At 36.4% G+C, this 25,333-nt stretch overlaps 1 protein-coding gene across 1 annotated transcript in view; it reads left to right on the top strand.

The window, feature by feature from the left end:
• The window catches only part of SEMA3E (semaphorin 3E), a 237,298-nt gene that overhangs the window by 128,728 nt on the left and 83,237 nt on the right, over window positions 1–25,333 (top strand). Inside the window, exons 2-3 of the mRNA XM_047097093.1 lie at window positions 1,218–1,378; window positions 22,707–22,766. Coding sequence (XP_046953049.1) covers window positions 1,218–1,378; window positions 22,707–22,766 — 221 coding nt within the window. The remainder of the gene's footprint in view (window positions 1–1,217; window positions 1,379–22,706; window positions 22,767–25,333) is intronic.

Genomic DNA, 25,333 nt, shown 5'->3' with positions numbered 1-25,333 from the left:
TTGATTATACTCCTTCAATTTGTTAAACTTCCAAAAATACAGGTTTTATACTGCACTTTGAAAGACTCTCTAAAATATCTGGGTGTTGGGTTTATTTTTTTTTACAGTATTTTTATGACCTCCACTCTAGAAATGCAATTTAGTAAAAGAATTAATAATTTTGAATATAGAAGGGCGATTAACATGTGAAGAAGCCAGGCTCACCATCAGTCAATAAAGAGGCTAAGTGATTGTTCAAGGTGACTCAGGCAGTTAATGGCAAAGCAAAGACTTGAATGTGGCTCTTCAGATTCTCAGTCTACAGGACTTTCTGTGATGACATACACATCGGTTGTACTTTAATCCTCATGGTATGTGTATATATATAATTTGAGTGATCTTTTGTTGTAATAATGTATGTATAGGGGTATAGCGTAATCATTTAATTTCTAGACACCTGAGTTTATCAGTAAAATAAAGGTCAGTAGTAATTAATTGATTATGGATGTGACTTTCAAAACTAGTTTCAAGTAGATACATTTTTTTGTGAGTTGGTGTTCATCTGGAATTAAATGGACACACTTTTAGAAGATTTTTTTGTGAAAAAAAATAGAATATTTTTTGTATATTTAGAATTTTTGTTACACATAGAAAAGTAAGTATAAAAGTCACAATAGAATGATTCTTCCACATAGCACTTTACATAAAGATTGTGAAAGATAATTCTTTCTTTATGTAAAAACATAAACTATTTACCTTATTTTAGAGTCACAAAATTATAAAAGATTTTACTTTGTGCACATTAAAATTTATTCCCAGTTACACTTTTTTTACTGGTTGAACAATTTTTTTTAGTTTTTCTAGTTTTATCAAGAAAATATTAATATGTAGCATTGTATAAATTTGAAGTGCACAACGTGATTTGATATACGTACATATTATGGATACACTACTGCAGCAAGTTTAGTTAACATCCATAACATCACGTCAAATTTTTTTCTTGTGATAAGAACTTTCAAGATCTATTCTCTTAGCAACTTTCAAGTGTTCAATATGGTATTGTAAAGCACTGCGTATTTTTAATCCTTTGATTAATAAATTCTAAAGGCTTTACATTTGTCATAAAATGAATGTTAACTATATAGTTCCAATAGGCATGACAATAGAGCCGTGATAAAAGTGTTACAAAGGTATTGGTATTGTGACTTGTTGAGTGAACATTTTCTTTTGCCTTTCAGAACTCTTGGATCTAAATCGAACATCAATTTTTCATAGTCCTTTTGGGTTTCTTGATCTCCACGCAATGCTTCTGGATGAATATCAAGAGAGACTCTTTGTGGGAGGCAAGGATCTTGTATATTCTCTCAGTTTGGAACAAATCAGCAATGGCTATCGAGAGGTATGGAAACATCAGACTGTATCAGGAGGGAGAGAAAGGGTTGAGGGATAACTTATTGCATGGTGTTACTTGAATTAGTTTTTTGATTGTCAGCCATTTTAATATTCTGAGTGATTACTTTTTGAAAGAAATAAAGTATTCGTTGAAAATGAAATCATTTTGAGAGAAATTTATAAATTATCAATAATGAACTTTTCTAGCACATCACTGATCTCTGTATTCCCAGAAGACTTTGGATTAGTGTGTTTGACATTAGTCTTTGCATAATGGCCCTTGTCACCACACCCACTGTCCTGAGATCTGAATTTGGTTCCAACATGCTTTTACCAGCAATCCATCTAGGATTTATACTACAAAAACCCTAGCCTAACGAATGGCTGTGTGAACTTGATATAGCTAACCCTTGATGTTCTGTTGGTAATATCATTGATTCAGGTGGATGCTCCTTAGACTCGGTGGATTGAAGTGTATTAAAATAGGCAAGTGCCCAGCATTTTCAAGCAAAGGTTAACTGTGATGAGAAAGACAGCACTTTGAGTCTGTGTTTATACAGAGTTGAGTTGAGCTGAATTTTTTTTCTGACCCAAATCAATCTTAAAACATGCAGAAATATTTAGACAATAGTATTTTTTGGCATAAAAATATTACATAATACATTTTCTTTATAATACACATTTACTTTTATGTTTGTCAAAATGATCAATGTCCGTAGTTGTTAAAGTCACTTAAAAGAATTTATGATGAAAAACAGCATCCCTTCATCTCTGCCAGTTCCTAAACCCTAGAGAAAATTATTTCAAACTCTTTTGTTGTTTCTTCTCATTCTTAACCTCCATTTTCTAAATAACATTTCTAATACTGTTCTTACTTGACACCATTGATTTTTAGACAGTATCTGTTCACTTTCTCTTAAGAAAGATGAAGGCTTTAGTGTTCTTTTCTTCCAGTACTGTAGCTAAAATGTCTCTGCACTATACCAACATCCCCCAGTTATCTGTCCCCTCATTTAGCTATAGCACAATTTTGAGTAAATAATAACCATTTAGATTAGTATAATTAGGAAAATCGATCCCACTTCTTTTTTATCCCGAGATTAAATATTATCCCCACCCTTTCTTTTCTATTCACTTAGAGTTTTATATTACTTTCACTAATTTTTCACCAAACACCAAACTCTCTACCAGACTTGTTCTCCGTCTCTCAGTTTTCATTAGTTTCAAGATTTTTTTTAAATTTCAGGAGTAGAATTTAGTGATTCATCGCTTATATATAACACCCAGTGCTCATCGCAGCAAGTGCCCTCCTTAATGCCCATCACCTGTTTAGCCCATCCCCCCCACCAGTTTCTTTTTATTTCAATGTTTATTTAATTTTGAGACAGAGAGATAGAGCATGAGCAGGGGAGGGGCAGAGAGAGAGGGAGACACAGAATCTGAAACAGGCTCCAGGCTCTGAGCTGTCAGCACAGAGCCCGATGCGGGGCTCGAACCCACGAACTGTGAGATCATGACCTGAGCACTTAAGTTGGGCGCTTAACCGACTGAGCCACCGAGGCGCCCCACCCCCGACCAGTTTTTAAATTAGGCGCATCCTTTCTGGTTCTTTTAGCATCCCAGGGTTTAACTTCACCATTATCCTGGAGCATCCACTCTCCCTCTCATTTGTAGAGTCTTCTTTCTGAGTTTATTACGACCTTTTGGGGAAGTGTGCCTTCTGGTAACTTCTTGAATAAGGAGTCAAAGTAAAATGTTGAGTTTTTTATGTTTCAAAATAATATTATTCAAACTTCACATACAATTGATAGGTGAGTATAAAATTCTCCAATGAAAATCATTGGCTTTAGAAGTTTGAGGATATCGTTCCATTGTTTTCAGATTTTCAGTATAGCTTCTGAGAAGTTGATGGCTTTTTAATTTCTAAGTTTTGTATGTAACCTGTTTCCTGCAACCTAACCCTGAATTTTGACCCCAAGCACCTCTGTGTTTCAAATTTTTCTCAAATTTCTCTTAGAGTTGATCTTTTTCATCCACATTGGGCCTTCTACAGGAGGCCTCATGGCCTTCAGCTCTGGAAATGTTCATTATTTGTTAAATGTTTTTCCTTCTTTTTATTTTCCTCTTGATTCTCTTTCCCTCGGTTTTCTGGCCTATTTATTGTACAAACTTTGGACCATTTCTCCTGATTTCACCCACACCCACCATGCCTATTCTCAGAGAGACCGTAGACTTTGAATTCCTGAGCATTTCTAAAGTTCTTTTTCATGAATCAGCTTGCTTATTGGCTCCCTTCACCTTGCAAGCATTTAGATTTCAGCTTTTCTAGTGTGCAAAGCCAGTCAACACTTTTCCATATGTCGTAGAACTTCCAAAATGTTGCTGACATTTCTTTGGCTTCTCTACTCAAGTTCTGTTTGTCCTTTTTGGACTGTGTCCTTTACTGTCATTTTAGTAGTTGTACGAGGGAGTGGAAGCACATACTCTTTGCTTTTTAGTATCATCTTTAATTTTATTTTCTCAGTAGTTCTTAAAAGAAATACTATCTCTTTATATATGTAACATATGTATCGTATTTACATTACACACACACACACACACACACACACACACACACACGCAAATGTTTCTAAGACTATCTATGACCTCCTCTTTCCAGTCAAATTCAGTGGTTTTTCTCTCTTTCTCTGCTTGGATGTCTTTCCCCCACTAACTGTGGTGTTCACCATATGGCCCTCTTCTTTTTCTCTCAGATCATCTACGTGCTCTGATTTCCTGTGAAGGAATATCTAAGCTAGGGATCCTAAGTATGGGATCCATAGAACAATCTCTGTTGTGGATTGAATGTCCCCTAAAATTCATATATTTAAGCCCTAACCCCCAGTACCTCAAATATGACTGTATTTGGAAATAAGGTCTTAAAGATGTGGTTAAATTAACATGAGGCCGTTAGGATGGACCCTGATGCAATATGATTTTTATCCTTATAAAATGAGGAAATTTGGTCACACAAAGAAACATTAGGGGTGCATGCCTAGAAAGGAAATACCATGTGAGTCACAGCATGAAGGCAGGTGTCTATAGGCCAAGAAGAGTGGCCTCTGAAGGAACCAGTCTTGCCAACATCTTGATCTTGGACTTCCAGCCTCTAGAACTAAGATAAAACAAATTTCTGTTGTTTCAGCCACCCAATCCATGGTGTTTTGTTATACCACAGCCATCATAAACTAATACAACCCCTGTATTAACATTTTAAGTATGTAAATATGGAAAGATCCTTCAAGGGATCTTAACCCCAGAAGATTAAGAATCTTTGCATTCTGGTTCTTAAATTGTTATCCTTGGGTCAGGATCATGTAACCCTCATGGAGATGGTCCCTGGAATCCATATTTAAGCAGGCTTTCTAAATGATTGCTATGTACATAGAATCTCCTAATGGTTTTCAGCAGCTGTTGTTTCCTACTTAGAACTAAGATCAAGAGGTATCAGCTTGCCACATTAATGTGATCCCCCTTTTAGAGCAGAGGAAATTGAATCATGTACTTATTCTCCTTTATTGTTTTGGCCTAACTGTACCCTTAGGCAGGAGAGTGGTAGGATTTTATAAACTGTGTCTTAGGGAACTAAACAGACTAGTACGTGGCTATTGAAGCTTCAGGGTGCCATCTCACAAGGATGTCAAGGAAAGTAGCTACACAAATTATTAAATTCAATAACTTTCTTACATTCAAGGGTAAAGCCTCATTTTGTGGGGCCTGAAGTGTATATGGTTTAGCAGACCTCTTCAGGAAATAGACTTATTCAAACATAAGTTTCAAAGTTGCTAAGGTCCTTCCCTGGGTCCCACAAGGGCCAAGTACCAGCAAGGAGTCCTGAGGCTTAAGTTTCATTAGCTCTGAGGTAACTTCACCCCTGCTGCATTTGTTATATTGTACCTTCCCCGCCTGTTTCCACAGAATGATTAGCGGTGAAACTTCAGTTAGGACTTGAGTGTTTGTTTTCAGTAATAGCAGAATTAGAGCTAGGTCTATGTCATGCACCCTCTGTTGAATGAAGTGGACTTGAGAATGAAGGTGCTTCAGTACTTTCCAGGCTCTGAAGGTGTAGTGTGTCAGTCTCTGGGCCAAGCTTTCCTCTCATCTTTTCTGGACCTTGCTCCCTCGATTATTTACCTGGTACTATATTTTTAATCTTTTCTGTTTTGCTTTATATATCTGTGGGTTTCTCAACCTCAGTACTATTGATACTATAAACAAGTTTAAGTTGGGGAAGAGGGCATCCTGTGGATTGTAGACTATTTAGCTCTCCCTGGCCTCCCTCCAAGATGCCAATAGAACTCTCCCCATAGTCATGACAATCTAAAAGTCTCCAGACATTACCAGACCCCCCTTCAGAGGCAAAATTGCTGAGGGTCAAACCACTAAGTCTAGCCCATCATTCTATAAGCAGGATCCAGACTCCACCATGAAAAAAAAAAAAAAAACAAAAACAAAAACAAAACTACCCTTAAATATGTATCCATGTAGTATGAAATCCCTCCTTCTTCCCATGAGATCAAGCACCTTGAGGATATCCAAAGCCCATTTTCTCTATTTTGTCACTTTGTATTTATTTCTTAGCTTTTAATGTCTTTTGAAATGCAATATTTTATACTTAAAACATATGAATAATATAAACATGTTATAAAGCATAATATTGAAGCTAACACCTGTAAACCCACCACCCAAGTCAAGAATGAGAGTTATCTCCAGTCCCATTGTAGAGGCTACTTTACCTTCCTCCATCTTTCCCTCCGCATGCCTCTGCTACATAGAGGCAATTACTACCCTGTATTTTATGGCTGTTTTTGTTTTTATTTTTATTTTAAAACATTTTATCATAATAATTTTTTCCTGTATAGTATACTGTTTAGAGTTACTTATTTTGAGCTATGTAAAAATGATACACAATAGTATATTACAGTCTTGTGGGATTATTTTGTTTTTGTTTTATTCAGTATTATTTCTTAGATTCAGTTATCATATTTGTTGATGTAGTCCATTTGTTGTAGAAATAGAATAGTGAATTAGGAACACAAATTAGATTTCTAGGTTCATATCCTGGCTCTGCATTTATAACATTTGGTAAATTCCTTTACCCTGTTATGCCTGTTTCCTCATTTGGAAAAGGAAAAGTGTTAGTCTTCTCTGACGATGAAAATGAGTTAATGGAAGTAAAGGACCAAGAGCTATGTTTGGCACACATTAGATACTATGTTACAAGCTCTTGTTATTCACTTGGACTTGTATGTAACGTATTACATCATATGAATATAGCACAATTTACTCATTACCTGTCAAAGGATAGTTGGGTGGTACCCAGTATTTTGTTTTACTGATGTTTCTGTGATCACTGTTGTAAACATCTCCTAATATACATTCCTGCAGGAATATCCCCAGGGCGTATATTCTGGAGTGAAATGGTTGGTTATAGGTTAATTACTGTTGATGTTCACCCGCACAAGATAATGCCTAATATTTTTCCAAAGTAGAAAGTGGTTTTACAAAGGCCTCTTCCCTCTAGCAGTGTCTGAGTTCCTAGTGATCCACAAACTCTGCAGACCTTCCACTGATCTGTTTCATCCACGTATTTTTCATTAGTCTTCCCTTGATTCATTTGTTTACCCCCACCTTATACCTCACTGTCTTTGCAACTACAGTAGCATTTTTATTTATTTTTGATTTTATTTTTTCATGATAATTTTCATAACCCAATTTTTATTTCAGAAGCAGGATGTATATATTATAAAAGACTATATTAAAGAAAATAAAGAATGGGATGCCTGGGTGGCTCGGTTGGTTGGGCATCCGACTTTGGCTCAGGTCATTATCTCGCAGTTCATGAGTTGGAGCCCCACATGTGACTGTGTGCTGACAGCTCAGAGCCTGGAGCCTGCTTGGGATTCTGTATCTCCCTGTCTGTCTGCCCCTTCCTGCTTTTCTCTCTCTCTCTCTCTCTGTCTCTCTCTGTCTCTCTCTCAAAAATAAATAAACATTAAAAAAAAGGAAAAAGAAAATACCATACTGTAGTATCAGATAGTGATAAGTGCTGTGAAGAAAAATAAAGAGAGTTAGGGAGACAAGAGTTACAAGGTTGCTACATTAGATAGGGTGGTCAGGGAAAGATTTTCCAGGGAAGTGATACTTGATAAGCCACCTGGCTTGTAGCCATATTCCAAGGCTCAATAGCCAGTTGTGACTAATGGCTCCCATATTGGGCTATGGAGGGCTAGAGAAGTAACATCAGAGTGTATGGCTGAGGTTGATTCCAAGGGCCAGATCATTGAATGATCAGAGGATAGGGCACCAGCTGGCATGGGTAATAGCTAACGATTTATCCTTATGAAGATAAAAACAGTAATCTAGGTGAAAAAAAATCTTTCAACTAATGAGCATGTGACAAAAAATGATGGTGGACGACTACAAGGAAAGATAGCAAGTATTGTTGTGATCACATGAGCTTCAAAATAGCAAGGGTTTTACATTTATTATTTTGTTTTATTTTCTTAATTAATTAATTTATTTTGAGGAGAGAGAGAGAGAGCGAGCAGGGGAGGAGCAGAGAGATAGGGAATCCCAAGCAGGCTCCACGTTGTCAGTACAGAGCCCATTGCGGGGCTCGAACTCACGATCTATGAAATATGACCCGAGCCAGAGTCAGATACTTAACTGACTGAGCCACTCAAGTGCCCCTACTCTTTAGTTTTAAATTTCTGTTGGGTAGATGAATTTAGAGAGAGTGAAGATTAATTAGTTAACAGACAAGAAAGGTCAATTAAATCATCTTCCTTAACATGTGGGTTTACAATGACAAAGCCATTACCAATAGAAAGGGCTGGTTGAGAAACAGTAGTTTCAAGGGACATGCTGGGTGTAATTAAAGCAAGGAGGTAAAAGGACACTGGAAAAAGAGGTGGAAGTTACAGTGGATTTTGCTAGACACACCAGGCATTTGAGATGATTTAATTGAAGTGTTTGAAAGGTTTGGAAGGGTGGAGTCAGATTGGGAGCTGCACAGAGCATTTTGTGGGGATATGAGTCCAGCTCTTGATTGTTGATCACTTGGGGTGGGGTTGGGGTTGGGGGGGTGTCAGTACTTCCCATGGGGCCTGAAGCCACTATCTAGGGTTATGTTCCAATGGATTAGCCCTGATGATCTCTTCAGGAAGATTACTAACCTTCATTTTTACTAACCATCAAACAGGTGGATCCTCTCTGTCCCATCACCAAGTTTGCTGCTTCTGTGTGACTTTTATACCTCCCTCCTTGTTACGGGGGGGGGGGGGGGGTTGGTGCTCTTTTTCCTTTCATGAAGTGCCATTCTTTCTTCCCGCGCTCTGTAGTGCACCCTGTTGACTTTTCTTAAGAATTGGTTATTTTCTGTCTTTTCTACAATATCATTTCCTCTCTTTCTATAACATCAGCAACAAATAATAGTTTTGTATAGGGGTTCTCAACCTTTTTTGTGTCATTGATCCATTTGGCAGTCTGGGGAAGTCTGTGGACCCTTAAATGCATTAAATCATTATGTGGGATTACAAAATAAAATATTGAAAAGAGTTATCAAATCATGAATATATTGAAATACAGCTACCACACTACAAGAATAACATTTTGGGGCCACCTGGGTGGCTCATTCTGTTAAGCATCCGACTTCGGCCCAGGTCATGATCTCATGGTCTGTGAGTTCGAGCCCCCGTCAGTCTCTGTGCTGATGGCTCGGAGCCTGGAGCCCGCTTTGAATTCTGTGTCTCCCTCTCTGTCTGCCCCTCCCTAGCTCACATTTTCTCTCTCTGTCAAAAATAAATAAACTTTAAAAAAGAAAATTAAAAAAAAAAAAGAATAACATTTTATAGTACGAAAACATGTAGTTTCATAATTGTATATTAAATAAAAAGACCTAGGGGCACCTGGGTGGCTCAGTCGGTTAAGCGTCCGACTTCAGCTCAGGTCATGATCTCACGGTCTGTGAGTTCGAGCCCTGTGTCGGGCTCTGTGCTGACAGCTCAGAGCCTGGAGCCCGTTTCAGATTCTCTGTCTCCCTCTCTCTCTGCCCTCCCCCCCGTTCATGCTCTGTCTCTCTCTGTCTCAAAAATAAATAAACGTTAAAAAAAAAAAAAAAAAAAGACCTAGAGGGGCTCTTGGGTGGCTCAGTTGGTTGAGCATCCACCTCTCGATTTTGGCTCAGGTCATGATCCCAGGGTCGTGAGTTCAAGCCCCACATTGGGTTCTGCACTGAACTTGGAGACAGCTTAGGATTCTCCTCCTTCTCCCTCTGCCCCCCTCCCCTCTCCTGCTCTCGCTCTGTCTCTCTCTAAAAAATAAAAAATAAAAATAAATAGGGGCGCCTGGGTGGCTCAGTCGGTTAAGCGTCCGACTTCAGCTCAGGTCATGATCTCACGGTCTGTGAGTTGGAGCCCTGCGTCGGGCTCTGGGCTGATGGCTCAGAGCCTGGAGCCTGCTTCCGATTCTGTGTCTCCCTGTCTCTCTGCCCCTCCCCCGTTCATGCTCTGTCTCTCTCTGTCCCCAAAATAAATAAACATTAAAAAAATTAAAAAAAAATAAAAAATAAAAAATAAAAATAAATAAAAGTAAATATTAACTTTAAAACATAATAACAACAGTAATAATACCTAGCAGCTGGTCTTTTCAGTACTGTAATTCCAAATTACTGATGAATATTAATAATATGAGCTACTTATAACAATTCTAAAGTAATATTAAATATCTGTTATTTCTCTTGGTTATTAAGCTCCATATTAATACTCCTTTGATTTATTTCCTGCATTTATATGATAGAAATGTCAAATTTCCACTGGAGATTATGCAAATACATAATGATGTGTTTTTTTTCTCATTGAAGGCTATGCATTTCGTGATTTCTCAGGCCATAGTTAACAGCTCTTGCTCCGTAACTTTTATCTTATAAAACATTAAAAATTTTAAGTAAAAATAAACATCAAGTTCTCAGTTTAGCAGTTATAGGTTCTTATGATCTACTCTTACCTACCTTTTTAGTGTAATCTCCACTTGTCCACACCAATACATTGCTAACTCATCACTTCTGTTTTCACTTTTTCCAATTTTATTGAGTTATAATGGCATATAACATTATGTAAGTTTAAATAACATGTTGATGTGATAAATTTATATGTTGCAAAATGATTTACCACCACAGCGTTAGGTAACACCTCCATCATGTCACATGGTTACCATTTCTGTTTTGTAGTGAGAACATTTATGATTTACTCTGTTAGCAACTTTTAAGTGTATAATACAGTATTCATCACTATCAACATCATGTACATTAGGTCCTCAGAACTTACTCATCTTATATTCATCTTATAACTGGAAATTGGATTAACATCTTCCCATGTCCATCCCTGCCCACCACCACCCCCCCACTCCCCGTTTCTGGCAACTGCTGGTCTACTCTCTGTTACTGAGTCTGACTGTTGGAGACGCTACATTTAAGTGATACCACATAGTATTTTGTCTTTGACTTATCTCACTTAGCATAACGCTCTTATGGTCTATCCATGTTGTTGTAAATGACAGGATTTCCTTTTATCTCATGACTGAATAATATTCCATTGTGTATATGGACACCACATCTTCTTAATCCATTCGTCCTTTGACAGACACTTAACTTGGTTTCATTTCTTGGCTACTGTGAATAAGGCCACATGGGAATGCAGATATCTCTTTGAGATTCTCTTTTTATTTCCTTTGGATATATACCTAAAAGTGGAATTGCTGGATCATTTGGTCGTTCTAGTTTTAATTTTTGAGGAATTTCCCTGCTGTTTTCCACAGTAGCTATACCAGTTGATATTTCAACCAACATTGCATAAGAGTTTCCTTTACTCCATATCTTCACCAACACATTATTTTTTATTTTTAATAGCCATTTTAATGGTTGCGAAGTGATACCTTATTGTGGTTTGATGATGACTATTGATGTTGAGCACCTCTCTTTGTCCTTTAATAACTCCTTGTCCTTACACACTCTCCTTCCCCAGACTAACCTTCAACACATCCACTTTTTAAAAAACTATTTCCTTTCATTTCTAAACTAGATTTGAAGATTCTCCCAACCCTTTCTTAAACCTTGGTCTGATTTTGATTCTTACATTTGATTAAAATTGACTGTTTACTTGCCAGTGTACTTTATAAGATAGCTTCTTTAGAGTGAGTATTATGTTATATTCTGGTTTGAAGTTACAGGAACTCAAAGAATGTAGACAGTAAAAGAATGAAAAATGTATCTCTTGTTAATCCTGACATCACCCAGTAAATACGTTTTCTTCATTGTCTGCCTTCTTGCAAATCCCACTGTACTTGTTGCCAGAACCACATAAAAAAAACTAATTATTCTCTACTTTCTTTAAGGTTAATTTTGTCTGCCTTCTGCCTCCACCCCCAACCCCACCAACCACCTACCCACTTCCCCACTGGCAAACAAAGTTGCATCCTGTTTTACAGTGTGACAGTAGTTTTTACTTCAGCTGCACATTAATAATGCCTGAGGACTTTGTAAATAATATGTATGCTGTGATGCATCTCCCCCTTGGCTGAAGTGAGGATTTTAAAAATTCTCTCAGGTGATTGTATGTGCATCCAGGATTGTGAAATGCTGAAGGATTATGTGCTCCTGTAAGCACTAGGAAATAGTGGTCCTATATGTGATGCAAATAAATAATTTTTTATACATAATAATCAGAATTTATATGGGTATATATGCATGTAAGAATGATTTTTTCTATGCAGTTTTGAAATAGATAAGAACTTACTATTTAATAGACTTACTGTTTTTTTTTTTTTAATTTTTTTTTTTCAACGTTTTATTTATTTTGGAGACAGAGAGAGACAGAGCATGAACGCGGGAGGGGCAGAGAGAGAGGGAGACACAGAATCTGAAACAGGCTCCAGGCTCTGAGCCATCAGCCCAGAGCCCGACGCGGGGCTCGAACTCACGGACCGCGAGATCGTGACCTGGCTGAAGTCGGACGCTTAACCGACTGCGCCACCCAGGCGCCCCTAGACTTACTGTTTTTAATAGTCTTTTTAGTTACTGGTTTTGCTTTATGATTTCTTTCATTCATAGCGTTTCCCAGACTTTGTAATAATAGTCTTTTGCAATGAAATTCTGTTCTGTTGTATTTGTATTACATTCATAAAAGCCCTATGACTCACACTGAAAAAAGTCGCTCCTCGTGTTAAATCATACTCTGCCCTGTGAAAATTTCAATTTTGTAATTCCATTTGTTTTATCTCATGTTGTATTTTATTTAATGAGAACCTCACACCTGCCATAAAAGGGTGGCTTCTGCCAATTGCTCTCTTCAAAGGTCTATAAAATCTACAGATAATGTGAGACTTCTTAGGTGAAACTGATTTCATCAAGAACTTCGCATGAAATTAATTTTTTTTCCTTTTATCTTTTTCTGAAATCCTTTGGTTTAAAAAGTTTTGAATGAATTAGAGGAAACCATTATATGAGTGAAAAATTAAAGCATCTTGAGACGTTCTGATTACATTGTGACAATACCAGGACATTAGTATGAATAGAAAATGTGGAAGGGGGAAGACATAACATCCTGGCAGATGCTTTTCACGTGATTTCCTGTAGATGCAACCTGGATCTTTTAAAAACAATTTATGATGAAATACCACAGTGTCTAACTTGGGATAGGATTCTAACCATGGGAATCCAGGGCTATTCATGTTTAAATTGGCTTTTGTTTTTCATCTGATAAAACATTCGTCATTAAATTTTCTTTTATTTAGTACTTAGTTTTAAAATTATAGTTTTGTATTGAGGAAGCACTTCCAATGTAGATCATTTGGAAAGAAATGTGTATGATTCTTCTCACATGTTCCACCTTCAATTTGTTTGTACCTCTTGAGAAGTCGAGATGTGGCCATCAGGGAGAATTATAGTTTATTGTGTTATTATTAAATTCTCTGGTGAGCAATTTGACACTCAGAAGAATTAAATTTTACTTTTCCATAACGCATAGTTTTTTGAACTTTAATCAGTGATACAATATAATTGGACTTAAATCTAAGAAGATTTATATAGATACACGCAAGATTAATGAGTTAAGGTTTTTTTTAGAGTTAAACAACTTGAAAAAAAAAAAACCTCTCAATATGTTAGATATATCAAAAATATGCTCAAGAAAGGAAAAAAAAGAAATAGCTACAATTATGCTGGTATCTTCTTAGCATTTAAGAATCAACCCTGTATTTGCACAATTATGTAGTAATTCAATCCTTTAAAATAGGTTTAAAAAAAACCTTTTCATGTGACTTTAAAACATTTTAATAATGTATATCATTTCAAAATGATGAGTGATGATAAAATTCATTAGTAACCTAAAACTAGTAATAATCAAAATAAAAATCCTTCTTGATATTACACAAGGTAAATTTTTTCATATAGCATCTAAGAATTATTGAAAATATTTTGGCGGTGCCTGGGTGACTCAGTCAGTTAAGCATCCGATTCTGCTCAGGTCATGATCATGCAATTTGTGGGTTCAAGCCCCTCATCGGGCTCTGTGCTGACAGCTCAGAGCCTGGAGCCTACTTTGGATTCTGTGTTTCCCTCTTTCTCTGCCCCTTTTTTTCATCTGATAAAACATTCGTCATTAAATTTTCTTTTATTTAGTACTTAGTTTTAAAATTATAGTTTTGTATTGAGGAAGCACTTCCAATGTAGATCATTTGGAAAGAAATGTGTATGATTCTTCTCACATGTTCAACCTTCAATTTGTTTGTACCTCTTGAGTGTCTTGCACTCTGTGTGTGTCTCTCTCTCAAAAATAAATATACATTTAAAAAAATAATAAAAATAAAATACTTTTATACTATTTTCTATGTTCCATGAGAAAAATTTATTTCCGTATTTGTGTTTATCACATTTATTTAAACTTACCATTAAAGAAGTGTTAGGTCTGGTATATTTTCTTGTGTTTCTTTACTGGTTGAAAGTTTGTCCTCATTTTTTCTGATCAGTATTTTATTTCTAGAATAAGGTTTAGCTAACCAACAGTTAATATTTTTTGAAAGTTAGCAAAAATAGCCAACATATTAATTTTCCGTTTTATTTCCTTTTAACCGTTTTAACTCACAGATTTTTTTAAAAGATTTTTTTAACGTTTATTTTTGAGAGACAGAGTGTGAGCGGGGGAGGGGCAGAGTGCGAGGGGAGAATGCAAATCCCAACCAGGGTCCAAGCTCCAGACTCTGAGCTGTCAGCATGGAGCCCAGTGTGGGGCTCAAACCCACAAACCGTGAGATCATGACCTGACTGAAGTCAGATGCCAGCCAGGGGCCCCTCACAGATATTACTACACTTTTTGAAAAGTACTAGAATGTGGTAGCAAGAACACAGAGTACATACTCACACTGCTGTGGGCTCCCATATCCAGTCTGCCACTTACAAGATGAGTGAGCTAGGGCAACTTATTCCACATCCGTGACAGAGAGGTAATCATAATACTTATCTCACAGCTTTTTGAGACAATTCATTGAGTTATTAAATGCCTAAGCAGTGCCTAGAACATACTAAGTGCCATCTAAGTATTTGCTACTGTGTTTCCCTCTTTCTCTGCCCTTACCCCCTTGCACTCTGTGTGTGTCTCTCTCTCAAAAATAAATATACATTTAAAAAAATAATAAAAATAAAATACTTTTATACTGTTTTCTATGTTCCATGAGAAAAATTTATTTTGTAAACTAGACATAGAATCAGAACATGATTCTAATGTGCTACCATTTCTAAGTAAGGTGAAAGAGTCCTACATAATTTTAGGGCCATTCAACTATATTCTAATTTTTTTTAATGTTTATGTATTTATGTTGAAAGAGAGTGAGAGAGCACAAGTGGGGGGAGGGGCAGAGAGAGAGGGAGAGAGAATCCCAAGCAGGCTCTGTGCTGTCAGTGTAGAGACTAATGCAGGGCTTGATCCCATGGACCACGAGATTATGACCTGCACCAAAATCAAGAGTTGAACACCCAAGCAACTGAGCCACCCAGACACCCCTCAACTACATTTTAGAAAGACACATAGGGATATGAAAAATGAAGAAATGAATAGAACAATCCCTACCATAAGATATTTGTAATATAATGAAGGTCCATACACACACATTTGTCATATATAGCACAGTTTAAATGAAACTATAATAAGTGTCTAAATAAAATGCTAAGAAAGTATACGAAATCTAGGAGGTAGGGGTTCCTGGAGTGGATATAATTTAAATTGGACTTTTAATGATACTTGGAATTTTAATTTGTACAGATTGGTAGTGGGAACAGAGTGAGGAAAGAACAGAAATTTTAGAGTAGTTTAAAATAATAACTAATAACCATGGCTAACACATACAGGTGAAGTGGGGGGGTGTGGGTGGGAACAGGGTACGGAGTGAGAGTTAAAGATAGAAATGTGGTTGAGATAAGATCATGGAGAATATTGACCACTGTGCTGTTGAAACCTAATCTACTCAACGTATGAGCCAGTGAGAGAGTCTCTAAAGATGTGCATAACATAACTGCTATTATAGTATGTGTGATCACTTGAGCATTAGTATGTTGGATGAATGGAAGGAAGAGGAAAATAAAGCCATGAAGCCAGTAAGTCGTAGTTAGAATTTAAAACCAAGTGTGTCTGTCCGAGAAGCCTATGCTCTTCCCACTGTTACACACCACTGAGAAGCAAATTACTGCTTTGGTGTGAACTTCATGTCCCCCAAACCAGTCTTCAGTATACCATGAGCCCTGCCTTTTGTTACGTGGTGTTTGTTTTCCCTTGGTTCTTACTTCCTTAGCATGACTGTATTTTACCTTCGAAATGGTGAAGAACTAGTGGAATAGTTAGTTGTTGGTGACAGGAATGGAGTGGAGAAAAAACACTGATAAGTGTAAGAAAGAACTCTACTCCACCTGTTTACTTATGGCGGAGATTGAGAGCCAAGCCAGCTCCAGTATTCAGCCATGGTAAGTGATTAGCTTGACTGTATTTAGTCTTTATAGACCCATGCAATCTGTGCTCATTTGAGGATTACTGAAATTTCCTGAAAAACAAAGAAAAACTTTTCTCTGGAAGATTGCAATACTGGTTTGAGGTACAACATTTTCTTTTCTTCTTTTCCATTTCCCAAAGAAATCAAAAGTAGATATATTTATGTAAGCTATATTTTATGGGACTTCATAGACTATCCCATATTAGTATTTAAATTTAACAAACATTCATCGGCAGTTTTTCTCTAAGTTTCTAAATTTAAGGGTTTTTTTCTAAAATTATTCTCACCACTATTATTCTTAGTTAACATTACACTAGTTAATTGGAATATTTGTACAGAGAACTCTTTTAGACACTTGGTTTTTCTAAGTATTTATACTTTTCCCATTTATTTGACTTTACCGCATCAAAAGTAAAGGAAGTTCTTGTATTTTAGAATTTAATTTTTTTACTGCGTGGAACAGGCATTAAAAATAATTTGCATATAAATGGCACATGGTATTTCACATTAATGATAGCATTTGAGTAAATTCATCCATTAAAAAGGGCATGAAGCAGGCCAATAATGTTCCTGTAGTAATAATATTGTTCTAGTTCAAATGCTTTGGAGTATAAACATTTCAAATACAAATCTTGTTTATAGTTCAAAAGATTATAATTTTGGCATATAAACTACTTGAATAATGACAGTCGTTATGATTAAGTATAGAAGCATAAACACTGAGAACGGTAATATGTCAGGTTAAAGAGTATCATTTATAAACCATTAGGACTTTTTTAATGTGTTATATCTATTTTCTTTTCATGCTATTTATAGGACAAATAGTTAAAATATACATCGATGGACACTGGTACTGTGCATAGATGTGAAATGTAGATAGGCAAAATATAAATAGAAATGTGTTTAGAAAAATGAAATTTAGAAAAATAATATTAGATGAAATTATAATAGTGACTTAGCCATTTAAATATATCCCATGAAAAGAGATTTACTGGATCACTTTATTTCTTATTTATTTATTTAAATAAAAATGGAAGTCTTTTTTTAGACAGTTAAATTATTCCCTCTTTGTGCATTTGTTTTTGCTTTTCTAAATCTCTGAGTGTCATAACGTCTTGTAACAGTAAGCTGTTAAATCCTTAATCGTAGCATAATTACGAGACTCAGTAGGGAGTCCAGAAAAAATAGCCTTGTAATTTAATTTTTACTTTATTTTTTTCTCCTTTAAGATATGCAAGAATAGTAAATAGTCCATTATGTGTATTGGAACAATTAAATTGTATTATAGGAGTATTGTGATGAAATGATGTATTTTTAACCTTTTGCTTTTTATGCCTCTTTTTGGAACAGAAAAGTTGGAAATAGCATTACACCCTGTAGTTTAACTGCCTTTAAAAAATGTTTTGTGCAGGAAAACAGATTAATTGTATGGGTTTTTGTTGATGCTAAACTCTGGAACAGAACCAAAGGCCATCCAGACTTCTACAGTAAATGAAGACAGTCATTTCCCTTACTATCCTGATAGGATATTTGTACATGATGGCTTTAAAATAACTCCATTTTCAGTGGGGTCTTGATCTGTCATCTTTTGTCACATGAACGAACATTCGAGTGCCATCCTAAGGCTATTAAATTAAAAAAAAAAAAAAAGAACAACAAACTTGAGTAAATCTATAATTACATTGTTCCGTTGCAGAGTTCTCCGTATCACTTTATTTTAGGAAGTGTTCATAATTCAGTCTTCTGCATCTCTCCCTTCCATCCTCTCGGAGTGATTTCCTTCAGAAATCCTACAAGTCTTTCAAAGCCTAGATTTGTGTTAACATCCTACAGAATTTCTTCCTGATTAAAGTGAAAATTGTCTCATTCCTTTGCCACTGGTTACAGCAGTTTTATGTTATTCAAGCTTATGTTACTCAAATTTTACTGTAAACTAACTCTTTTAGTGAATGGATTTTATAAAGAATGTGATAAAGGTGTACTGATTGATACAAGTCCATCAGTAGACCTTGAATAAGCAGTGACTGCATTGAAGGCATTGTGCCTAGTTGGGATTGTGCATTGGTAAGATACTGAAATAAGATAATGCCTTGTTCTCTATAACTTACAGTGTAATAAAGGAGCTAAAGTTACGTGCATAAATCAGTTATAATCTTAGGTAGGGAAAGTAAGAAGAACACTGTAGAGGATCAAAGGAGGGAGAGATACCATATAAAAAGATATCAGGAAAGGTTTCGTTCTTAGAGCAATTGACATTATTACATTTGTTGCTAAAAACAGTACATATTCTGACCATCCTTAGGCAAGCCATTTATTGTATTCACTATCACAAAATACAGTATCTTTTGTTGGTGTCACAAGTGTAAAGGGTCTGAGATTTTATCTTACTTGTGAGACAAGTTAACCTGTCACTGTTTCCTAGATGCTGCCAGAAGTTATGAGATGCATGGGTCAGAGACAAAGAACTCTGTTAGCCACAGCATAGCATACAGCATGGCCGTCATGTTTCCAGTAATTTTCTTTGTCCCCATTAAGTCCCACAGCGGGTAATGCATAGCATCCCGGGTAGATGCTACACACAGGGAGTATGTGTTATGCCCGATGAACCTCAAGCTTAGGAAATATGAACTCTCTTAAGGTGTCTGTTAGCAAATGTATTCAGCCTTTGTCCAGAGGGAGACATTATCTTTATTATCTTGGTCAGGAAGACTAGGAAACTAGTCTTTCATTTGCCCTGGAGGGAGGTTGTATCCCAATCTTTAAGCCTGTTTGAGCAGATAATGTAGAACAAAAGGTGTCAAAAGATGAGTAGAAATTTTGTAGGACATTGCTTCCTAAACAGTGTATTTAAGTAGTCCTAGAAATAAATAATCATTATGAAGCAGTCATTTAGGGGAATATAGGATGTAATACATTGAGGTTGTTTTACTGTTCTGGATACTATTTCAACACTGAAAAGCTGAATTTGGTATATTTTTCTAAAGAATTGGTTATCTCATACTTTGAAATTGTGTAAATACAGTGCAAATAAGTCATCATTTTACATGATGAAAAAGTGATAAGGGATGCTAATATTTTAAGAATCGCCCTGCTTCTCCTAAGTGTGTTAAGAATATAAAGCATTATAAATATATTTTCTGATTTATTGATGCTGATAACTGAATTAGTCATGAAAATATACCCAGTGATAGATGATCCTAAAATAAATTTGTATTTATACTTGTGTATATATAATATACAGTATATATAATATATGCTATGTATACATTCCACATATTTGTGTATATATATATATATATATATGCACATGTTCTAGCATATCCTTTTGAATAGTTTACACATCTACAGTAAAGTCTTAATTCCAAAACTAAATTGAATCTCAAGTGAAAATGGGTCTTAGAAATCATCTGAAAAAAATCTCACCCCAGGTGCAAAAATGTTTTGCAAAATAATGGATCACTAAAATTTTTATTCAACTTCACTTCTAGGAGGTTTACCCTGTAATGGTATTAGTGACTCTGTTGAAGCTGAGGCAAGCGTGCATCTGTCCCTGACACTGATGTGTTTATGTGATGTCTTCCTGACTCATGTGTGATTCACTGCGGGATCCACCGCTTCCATCATACACATCGATTCTAGGATTTTATATGTTGTGCCTTTGGCTTTTTAGTTGGTTTTCTTTCACACTCCTACTTTTTTCCTTTGTCATTTTGCTATGTTGTAAAACAAATATACATACATGATTTTTTTTAAAGTTTATATACTGCATTAGGAAAGCAAAAGAACACCTGGTGTTGAGTACTGTTAGTAAGAAACCTGGTCGGACCTGTTACACTAATAAGAATATCAAAGTAAGATGTTACACCTGTAATTCAAGCCATAGAATGCTTGTTTCTATGATAATACATGTAGCTATGTAAAAAGCATCAGAATAAAATGCCATTGACCCTACTTTTATAAATTCCTGATATTATTCATGTATCAGACTGGATTTGGCTACATAGTATGTGATAAGCCTCTTCTACATGCCTAACTTATTACTTTTATGGGACATAGCTTTAAAAAAAATTAAATCTTGACCATATGTGGGATTCAAATATATATATATATATATATGTTTTATAATCAGTTACATGTAATCAGTTATATACACACACACACATATATACGTATATAGAAAATCAGTTTTCAAAAACTCAAATGACTGCAGGGGTCAATTAGGTAAAAGAAAAATCTGAAGCAAATCAGAAAGTTTTGATTTTTATGCAAAAGTTCTCATTTGTAAACATTGGCGACTAATTAAAAAATAATTAAACAGTGTGCTCACTAAATAAAAAAATACCTCCAATCAGCAACATCGAATATTGAGTTTGATAACCAGAGTTTTTTCTTAGGCTAGCAGAGCACAGAATGGGATGGTGGTAGGTGGAGGGAGGGGAGAAATCAGGGAGAGATAATAGGGACCTTAAAGGGACAAATTGCCATAGATAGGAAAAGAGTCTGGCTGACTGGCCCAGGCCTAAACTATACTCTAATGACAGGAAACATTGACCCTGAGTTGTAGAAAGATATCCCTGAACCCTTCCTCTGGGGACTCATGAGCACCCTGAGGAGGAGAAAGTTATGTGTAGAAATATTAATACCTTAAGAGCCCCAGGCTACTCTACTGGAAAGTTTCCATTCCTTCACCAGAATGTTAACTTGGGAACAGAAAGTGATTGCCTAAAACAGAAGAGAACCAAAGAAATACTGATGTAGCCTAGCTCAAAGTGCCATGGAAGTAGAAAAAGTAGAACTTCTTAGCAGTCCTGTACCCCAGTACTTGTGGATCTAAGGAGAAAACCTTTGAAGGCAATCAAGTAGATTAGAGTATTCAATTAGAGTATTCTCATGAGAGCCAGCATCTCCCAAAACAGAATTTACTATCACTTGGTCAGCAGAAACCATGAAGATGACACATTAGCATGAGATGATGCTCCCCAGAATTCTGAGAGACACAAGAAAAGGGCTCAGTTGAGCTTTTTCAGTCTGGGAGGGGGTGGGTGATTGATTGAGCAGATGTGGGGATAAACTTACCACTTGTTACACTTATATGGATCACATTTGAGTTCCAAACCATAGATGTAATGTGTTGTGAAGCTAGACAGAGAAACACACATTTTTTTTGTTTTTAAAAGGAGGTCCCTCGGGCACCTGGGTGGTTCAGTCAGTTGAGCCTCTGACTTTGGCTCAGGTCATGATCTCGCAGTCCCTATGTTTGAGCCCGTCATCAGGCCTCAGTGCTGACAGCTCAGAGCCTGGAGCCTGCTTTGGATTCTGTGTCTCCTTCCTCTTTGTCTCCCCTTGACTTGCGCCCAGTGTCTGTCTGTCTGTCTGTCTCTCTCTCTCTCTCTCAAAAGGTAAACATAAAAAAAAAAATTGTTTTAAAAAGGAGGTCCTGAAGTAATACCATATCTTTGATAAAGTTGTAGTAAGGATTAAATTAAATACTGAATTTGAGGTGTTTAGTACAAAAATTAGAAAGCTGGTAATGCAGGTGTCAGTGAGGATACGGGATATTGCTGGTGGAGTATGAACATGTTGCCATTCTAGAGAACAGTGTGGCGCTATGTTAACAGATTAAATTTGTGTTTGCCTAAGACCCAGTATTTCTACTTCTGAGTCATGTATACCAATCCCGCTCCATTGGTACCATATGATAGCAATGATGCACTTTTATAGATCTCAGAGGGACATGTACAAAGATGTACCATGTTTGTTGTGCTAGAGGTTTGGAGGCAGTCTGGGTGTCCATCCAGGATGTAGGAGTCATGCATCCTTTCATCCCGTCACTTAGCAAACACTACCAAGTCCCCATACGCCAAGCTCTGGGCTCAGTGGTAAAAATGAAAAGGGAACTAAGGTGGTGCCTGACCAGGAGGAGCAGACAGTCAGGTTCAGGGGAGAGACTGGACTGCAGAATTCAGGGCAGGTTAAGTACAGAGCAGGGCTGCTTGAATTGTGGGTGGCTTCTGAAAGGCTGAGACTTGAAGGAGCCTTAAGAAAGACTTTTTTTTAACTAAGTTTTAGCCTGTAATAAAAGCTCAAATGAAAGTGCCTTCATTATACGAATAATGATGTAAAGAAGATAAAGTCTTAATTTATCTTCTGAGGAAATAGAAAAAAATGAACACATATTGGAATTCCAGAAAAAATGAAATGGTTTTTCAGTATGGTTTATTTTTGTATGCATTTGCATAATAGTGCATTGTCTTTTATTTCAGATACACTGGCCTAGCACAGCACTAAAAATAGAAGAATGCATAATGAAAGGAAAAGACGCAGTAAGTATTACTCATTGTAAATTAAACACATCATCAATTATATCCCTGGTCAGTCACAAGGGATTGACTCCCTAACCTTTTATTTGCTCCCAAAAGGCATATATGCAGTTGATTCAGGAAGAAAAAAACTATATGTACATGTACCCATATATACATATACATTTAGACATAGTTATTTACAAGTTAATTTCAATGAAGGGTTAGAGTAAAGCGAGTAAAGCGGGTCTTGGTTTTTGTTTTATTATATTTTTATCCACTCAGATTTATGAATTTCTTATACTAATGCTTATTTCCTACATATTTGTGGAAAAAATAATTTCGGGTCAAATTTTAATTCAAGGGAAAGCGAAGTACATTCTTTGTGAGATTTCATTTTGCTTTGATGAGTCCATTAGAACCTACTAAAGAAACGAAAGGAGAGAAAATGAAAAGAAAGGAGAAGGCAAAGGCAGTATGCATGCTTTACCTCTTCCACGATGTGCTTAGGGTCTCTCTTACTGGAAGAATTAACATTCCATCTCTCCATAACTTCCCTGCAGCGTGTGAGCTTGTGCAGGAGCAGTGGCCCCGACCCAGTTCTGAGCACACTAAAACCTGTACGAAGGGACTTCCCTGTGCCTGGAGTAGCTGCTGATGACACAGTACACGTGTTTGGAAGAAGGCATGCACATCTCCTTTTGAAAGTTAACTTATCCTTTTTTTTCCTCTTTTTATAGTGAGAGAAAAACAAAAACAAAAACATGTAAAAGGCTAACACACGTTACACCAACTCCTGAGTCTCTGTAGCAACTGGGTCACAGCCAAGGAGTGAGTCAAGACATTCTTGCTGCCTTAGTTCGTAGCATGATGCACACTAATTGAACACACTCTTAGGCTATGTCATTGTCAGCCCAGCAGAGCCAAATGTTGTTCGTTTCATTCAAGGTGTGACATCGTCTGATGACATGAAAAGCAGGTGCTTCTAGTGATAGAATATTTTCTCCATGTCTGAATGATTAGATTTTTCCAGTGATATGGGTCACTCTCATAATAAAATGCTATGAGTTGGAAATTGAAAAAAATATATCTACGTGCTGTGGATAATCAGGGTAGTAGTATGTTCCTCATTCTTACCAAGGGAATGCCATAATATGGATCATTTATGGTAAGATAGTTCTGGTGACTTTTTCATTCGATACTGTTATATGAGAGACTTTATAAGGACAAACCATCCTTATAAAACGTTATATTTCCTGACTATTGCATGTATTGATATTAAAGTAATATTTAGCATTAAAATAGTATTTTGTAACTTTTTTTTTTTTTAATTTTTTTTTCAACGTTTATTTTTATTTTTGGGACAGAGAGAGACAGAGCATGAACGGGGGAGGGGCAGAGAGAGAGGGAGACACAGAATCGGAAACAGGCTCCAGGCTCTGAGCCATCAGCCCAGAGCCCGACGCGGGGCTCGAACTCACGGACCGCGAGATCGTGACCTGGCTGAAGTCGGACGCTTAACCGACTGCGCCACCCAGGCGCCCCTGTAACTTATTTTAAGTGAAATAACAGTATCCGGGGTGCCTGGGTGGCTCAGTTGGTTGAGCGTCCAACTTCGGCTCAGATCATGATCTCATGGTTCGTGGGTTCGAGCCCCGTGTTGGGCTCTGTGCTGCCAGCTCAGAGCCTGGAGACTGCTTCCGATTCTGTGTCTCCCCCTCTCTCTCTCTGTCCCTCCCCTGCTCGCTTGCTCTCTCTCGCTCTCAAACACAAATTAACATTAAAAAAATTTTTGAATGAAATAGCAGTACCTAATTTACCAAGAAGGTGTTTGCTGTAATTAACTTAGACAAGTTGGTTTGAGCAGTTTTAGACTTCTTTTCATTCAGCCTATTGGTCATGAAACTCACCTAGTGATTTATGTAGTAAAATTTCATAAGCATATACAATATATTTGGTACTGTGTTTGATTAAGCAGGGAATAAAAGGTGTGTAAAATAAATACTATGTCCTCAAAAAACTTAGATTTGGATCCAAGTATAGGCAGACTAGAGCTTCTTGGCCAAATATACTTGTAAATAAAGTTTTAAAGTTTTTTATTTTTGTAAATTTTTTTGTAAATAAAGTTTCTATTTTTGTAAATAAAGTTTCTATTTTTGTAAATAACGTTTCATTGGAAGCCAGTTGCACACAATCGTTTCTGTATTATCTCTGGATGCCTTCATGCCTTATCTACAGAGGTAAGTAGTTGGAACAGAGACCAGTAAGTAGTTGGAACAGAGACCATTCAACTAAATATATTTATTCCCTGGTCCATTATAAGAAATTTTTTGCTGATTCCTGGACAGCAGTCTTATAGGTATAAAATAAGTATTTCTCTTGGTTAGCTTTCTATATATTTCTTTGAAAGTTCTCTATAAAAGTGCTGTATGTGAATGTATGAATATGAATATATGACTTATTTTCCCTAACCATTAAAAAACTCAGTAATGCCTTAAAGTCTGTATATGTTTCCTTGAGAGTAATGAAGCTTTCTCTAATTATTGGTTTTCTGACTTTGTACTTACTCACTGTTTACATGTACTTTAAAA

The sequence above is a fragment of the Lynx rufus genome, unplaced genomic scaffold (assembly GCF_022079265.1).
Source record: "Lynx rufus isolate CCGP_SWC_20201006 ecotype Redwood Valley unplaced genomic scaffold, mLynRuf1.p SCAF_4, whole genome shotgun sequence".
In the NCBI taxonomy this organism is placed as follows: Eukaryota; Metazoa; Chordata; class Mammalia; order Carnivora; family Felidae; genus Lynx; species Lynx rufus.
This window is presented reverse-complemented; position numbering and strand designations above follow the sequence as displayed.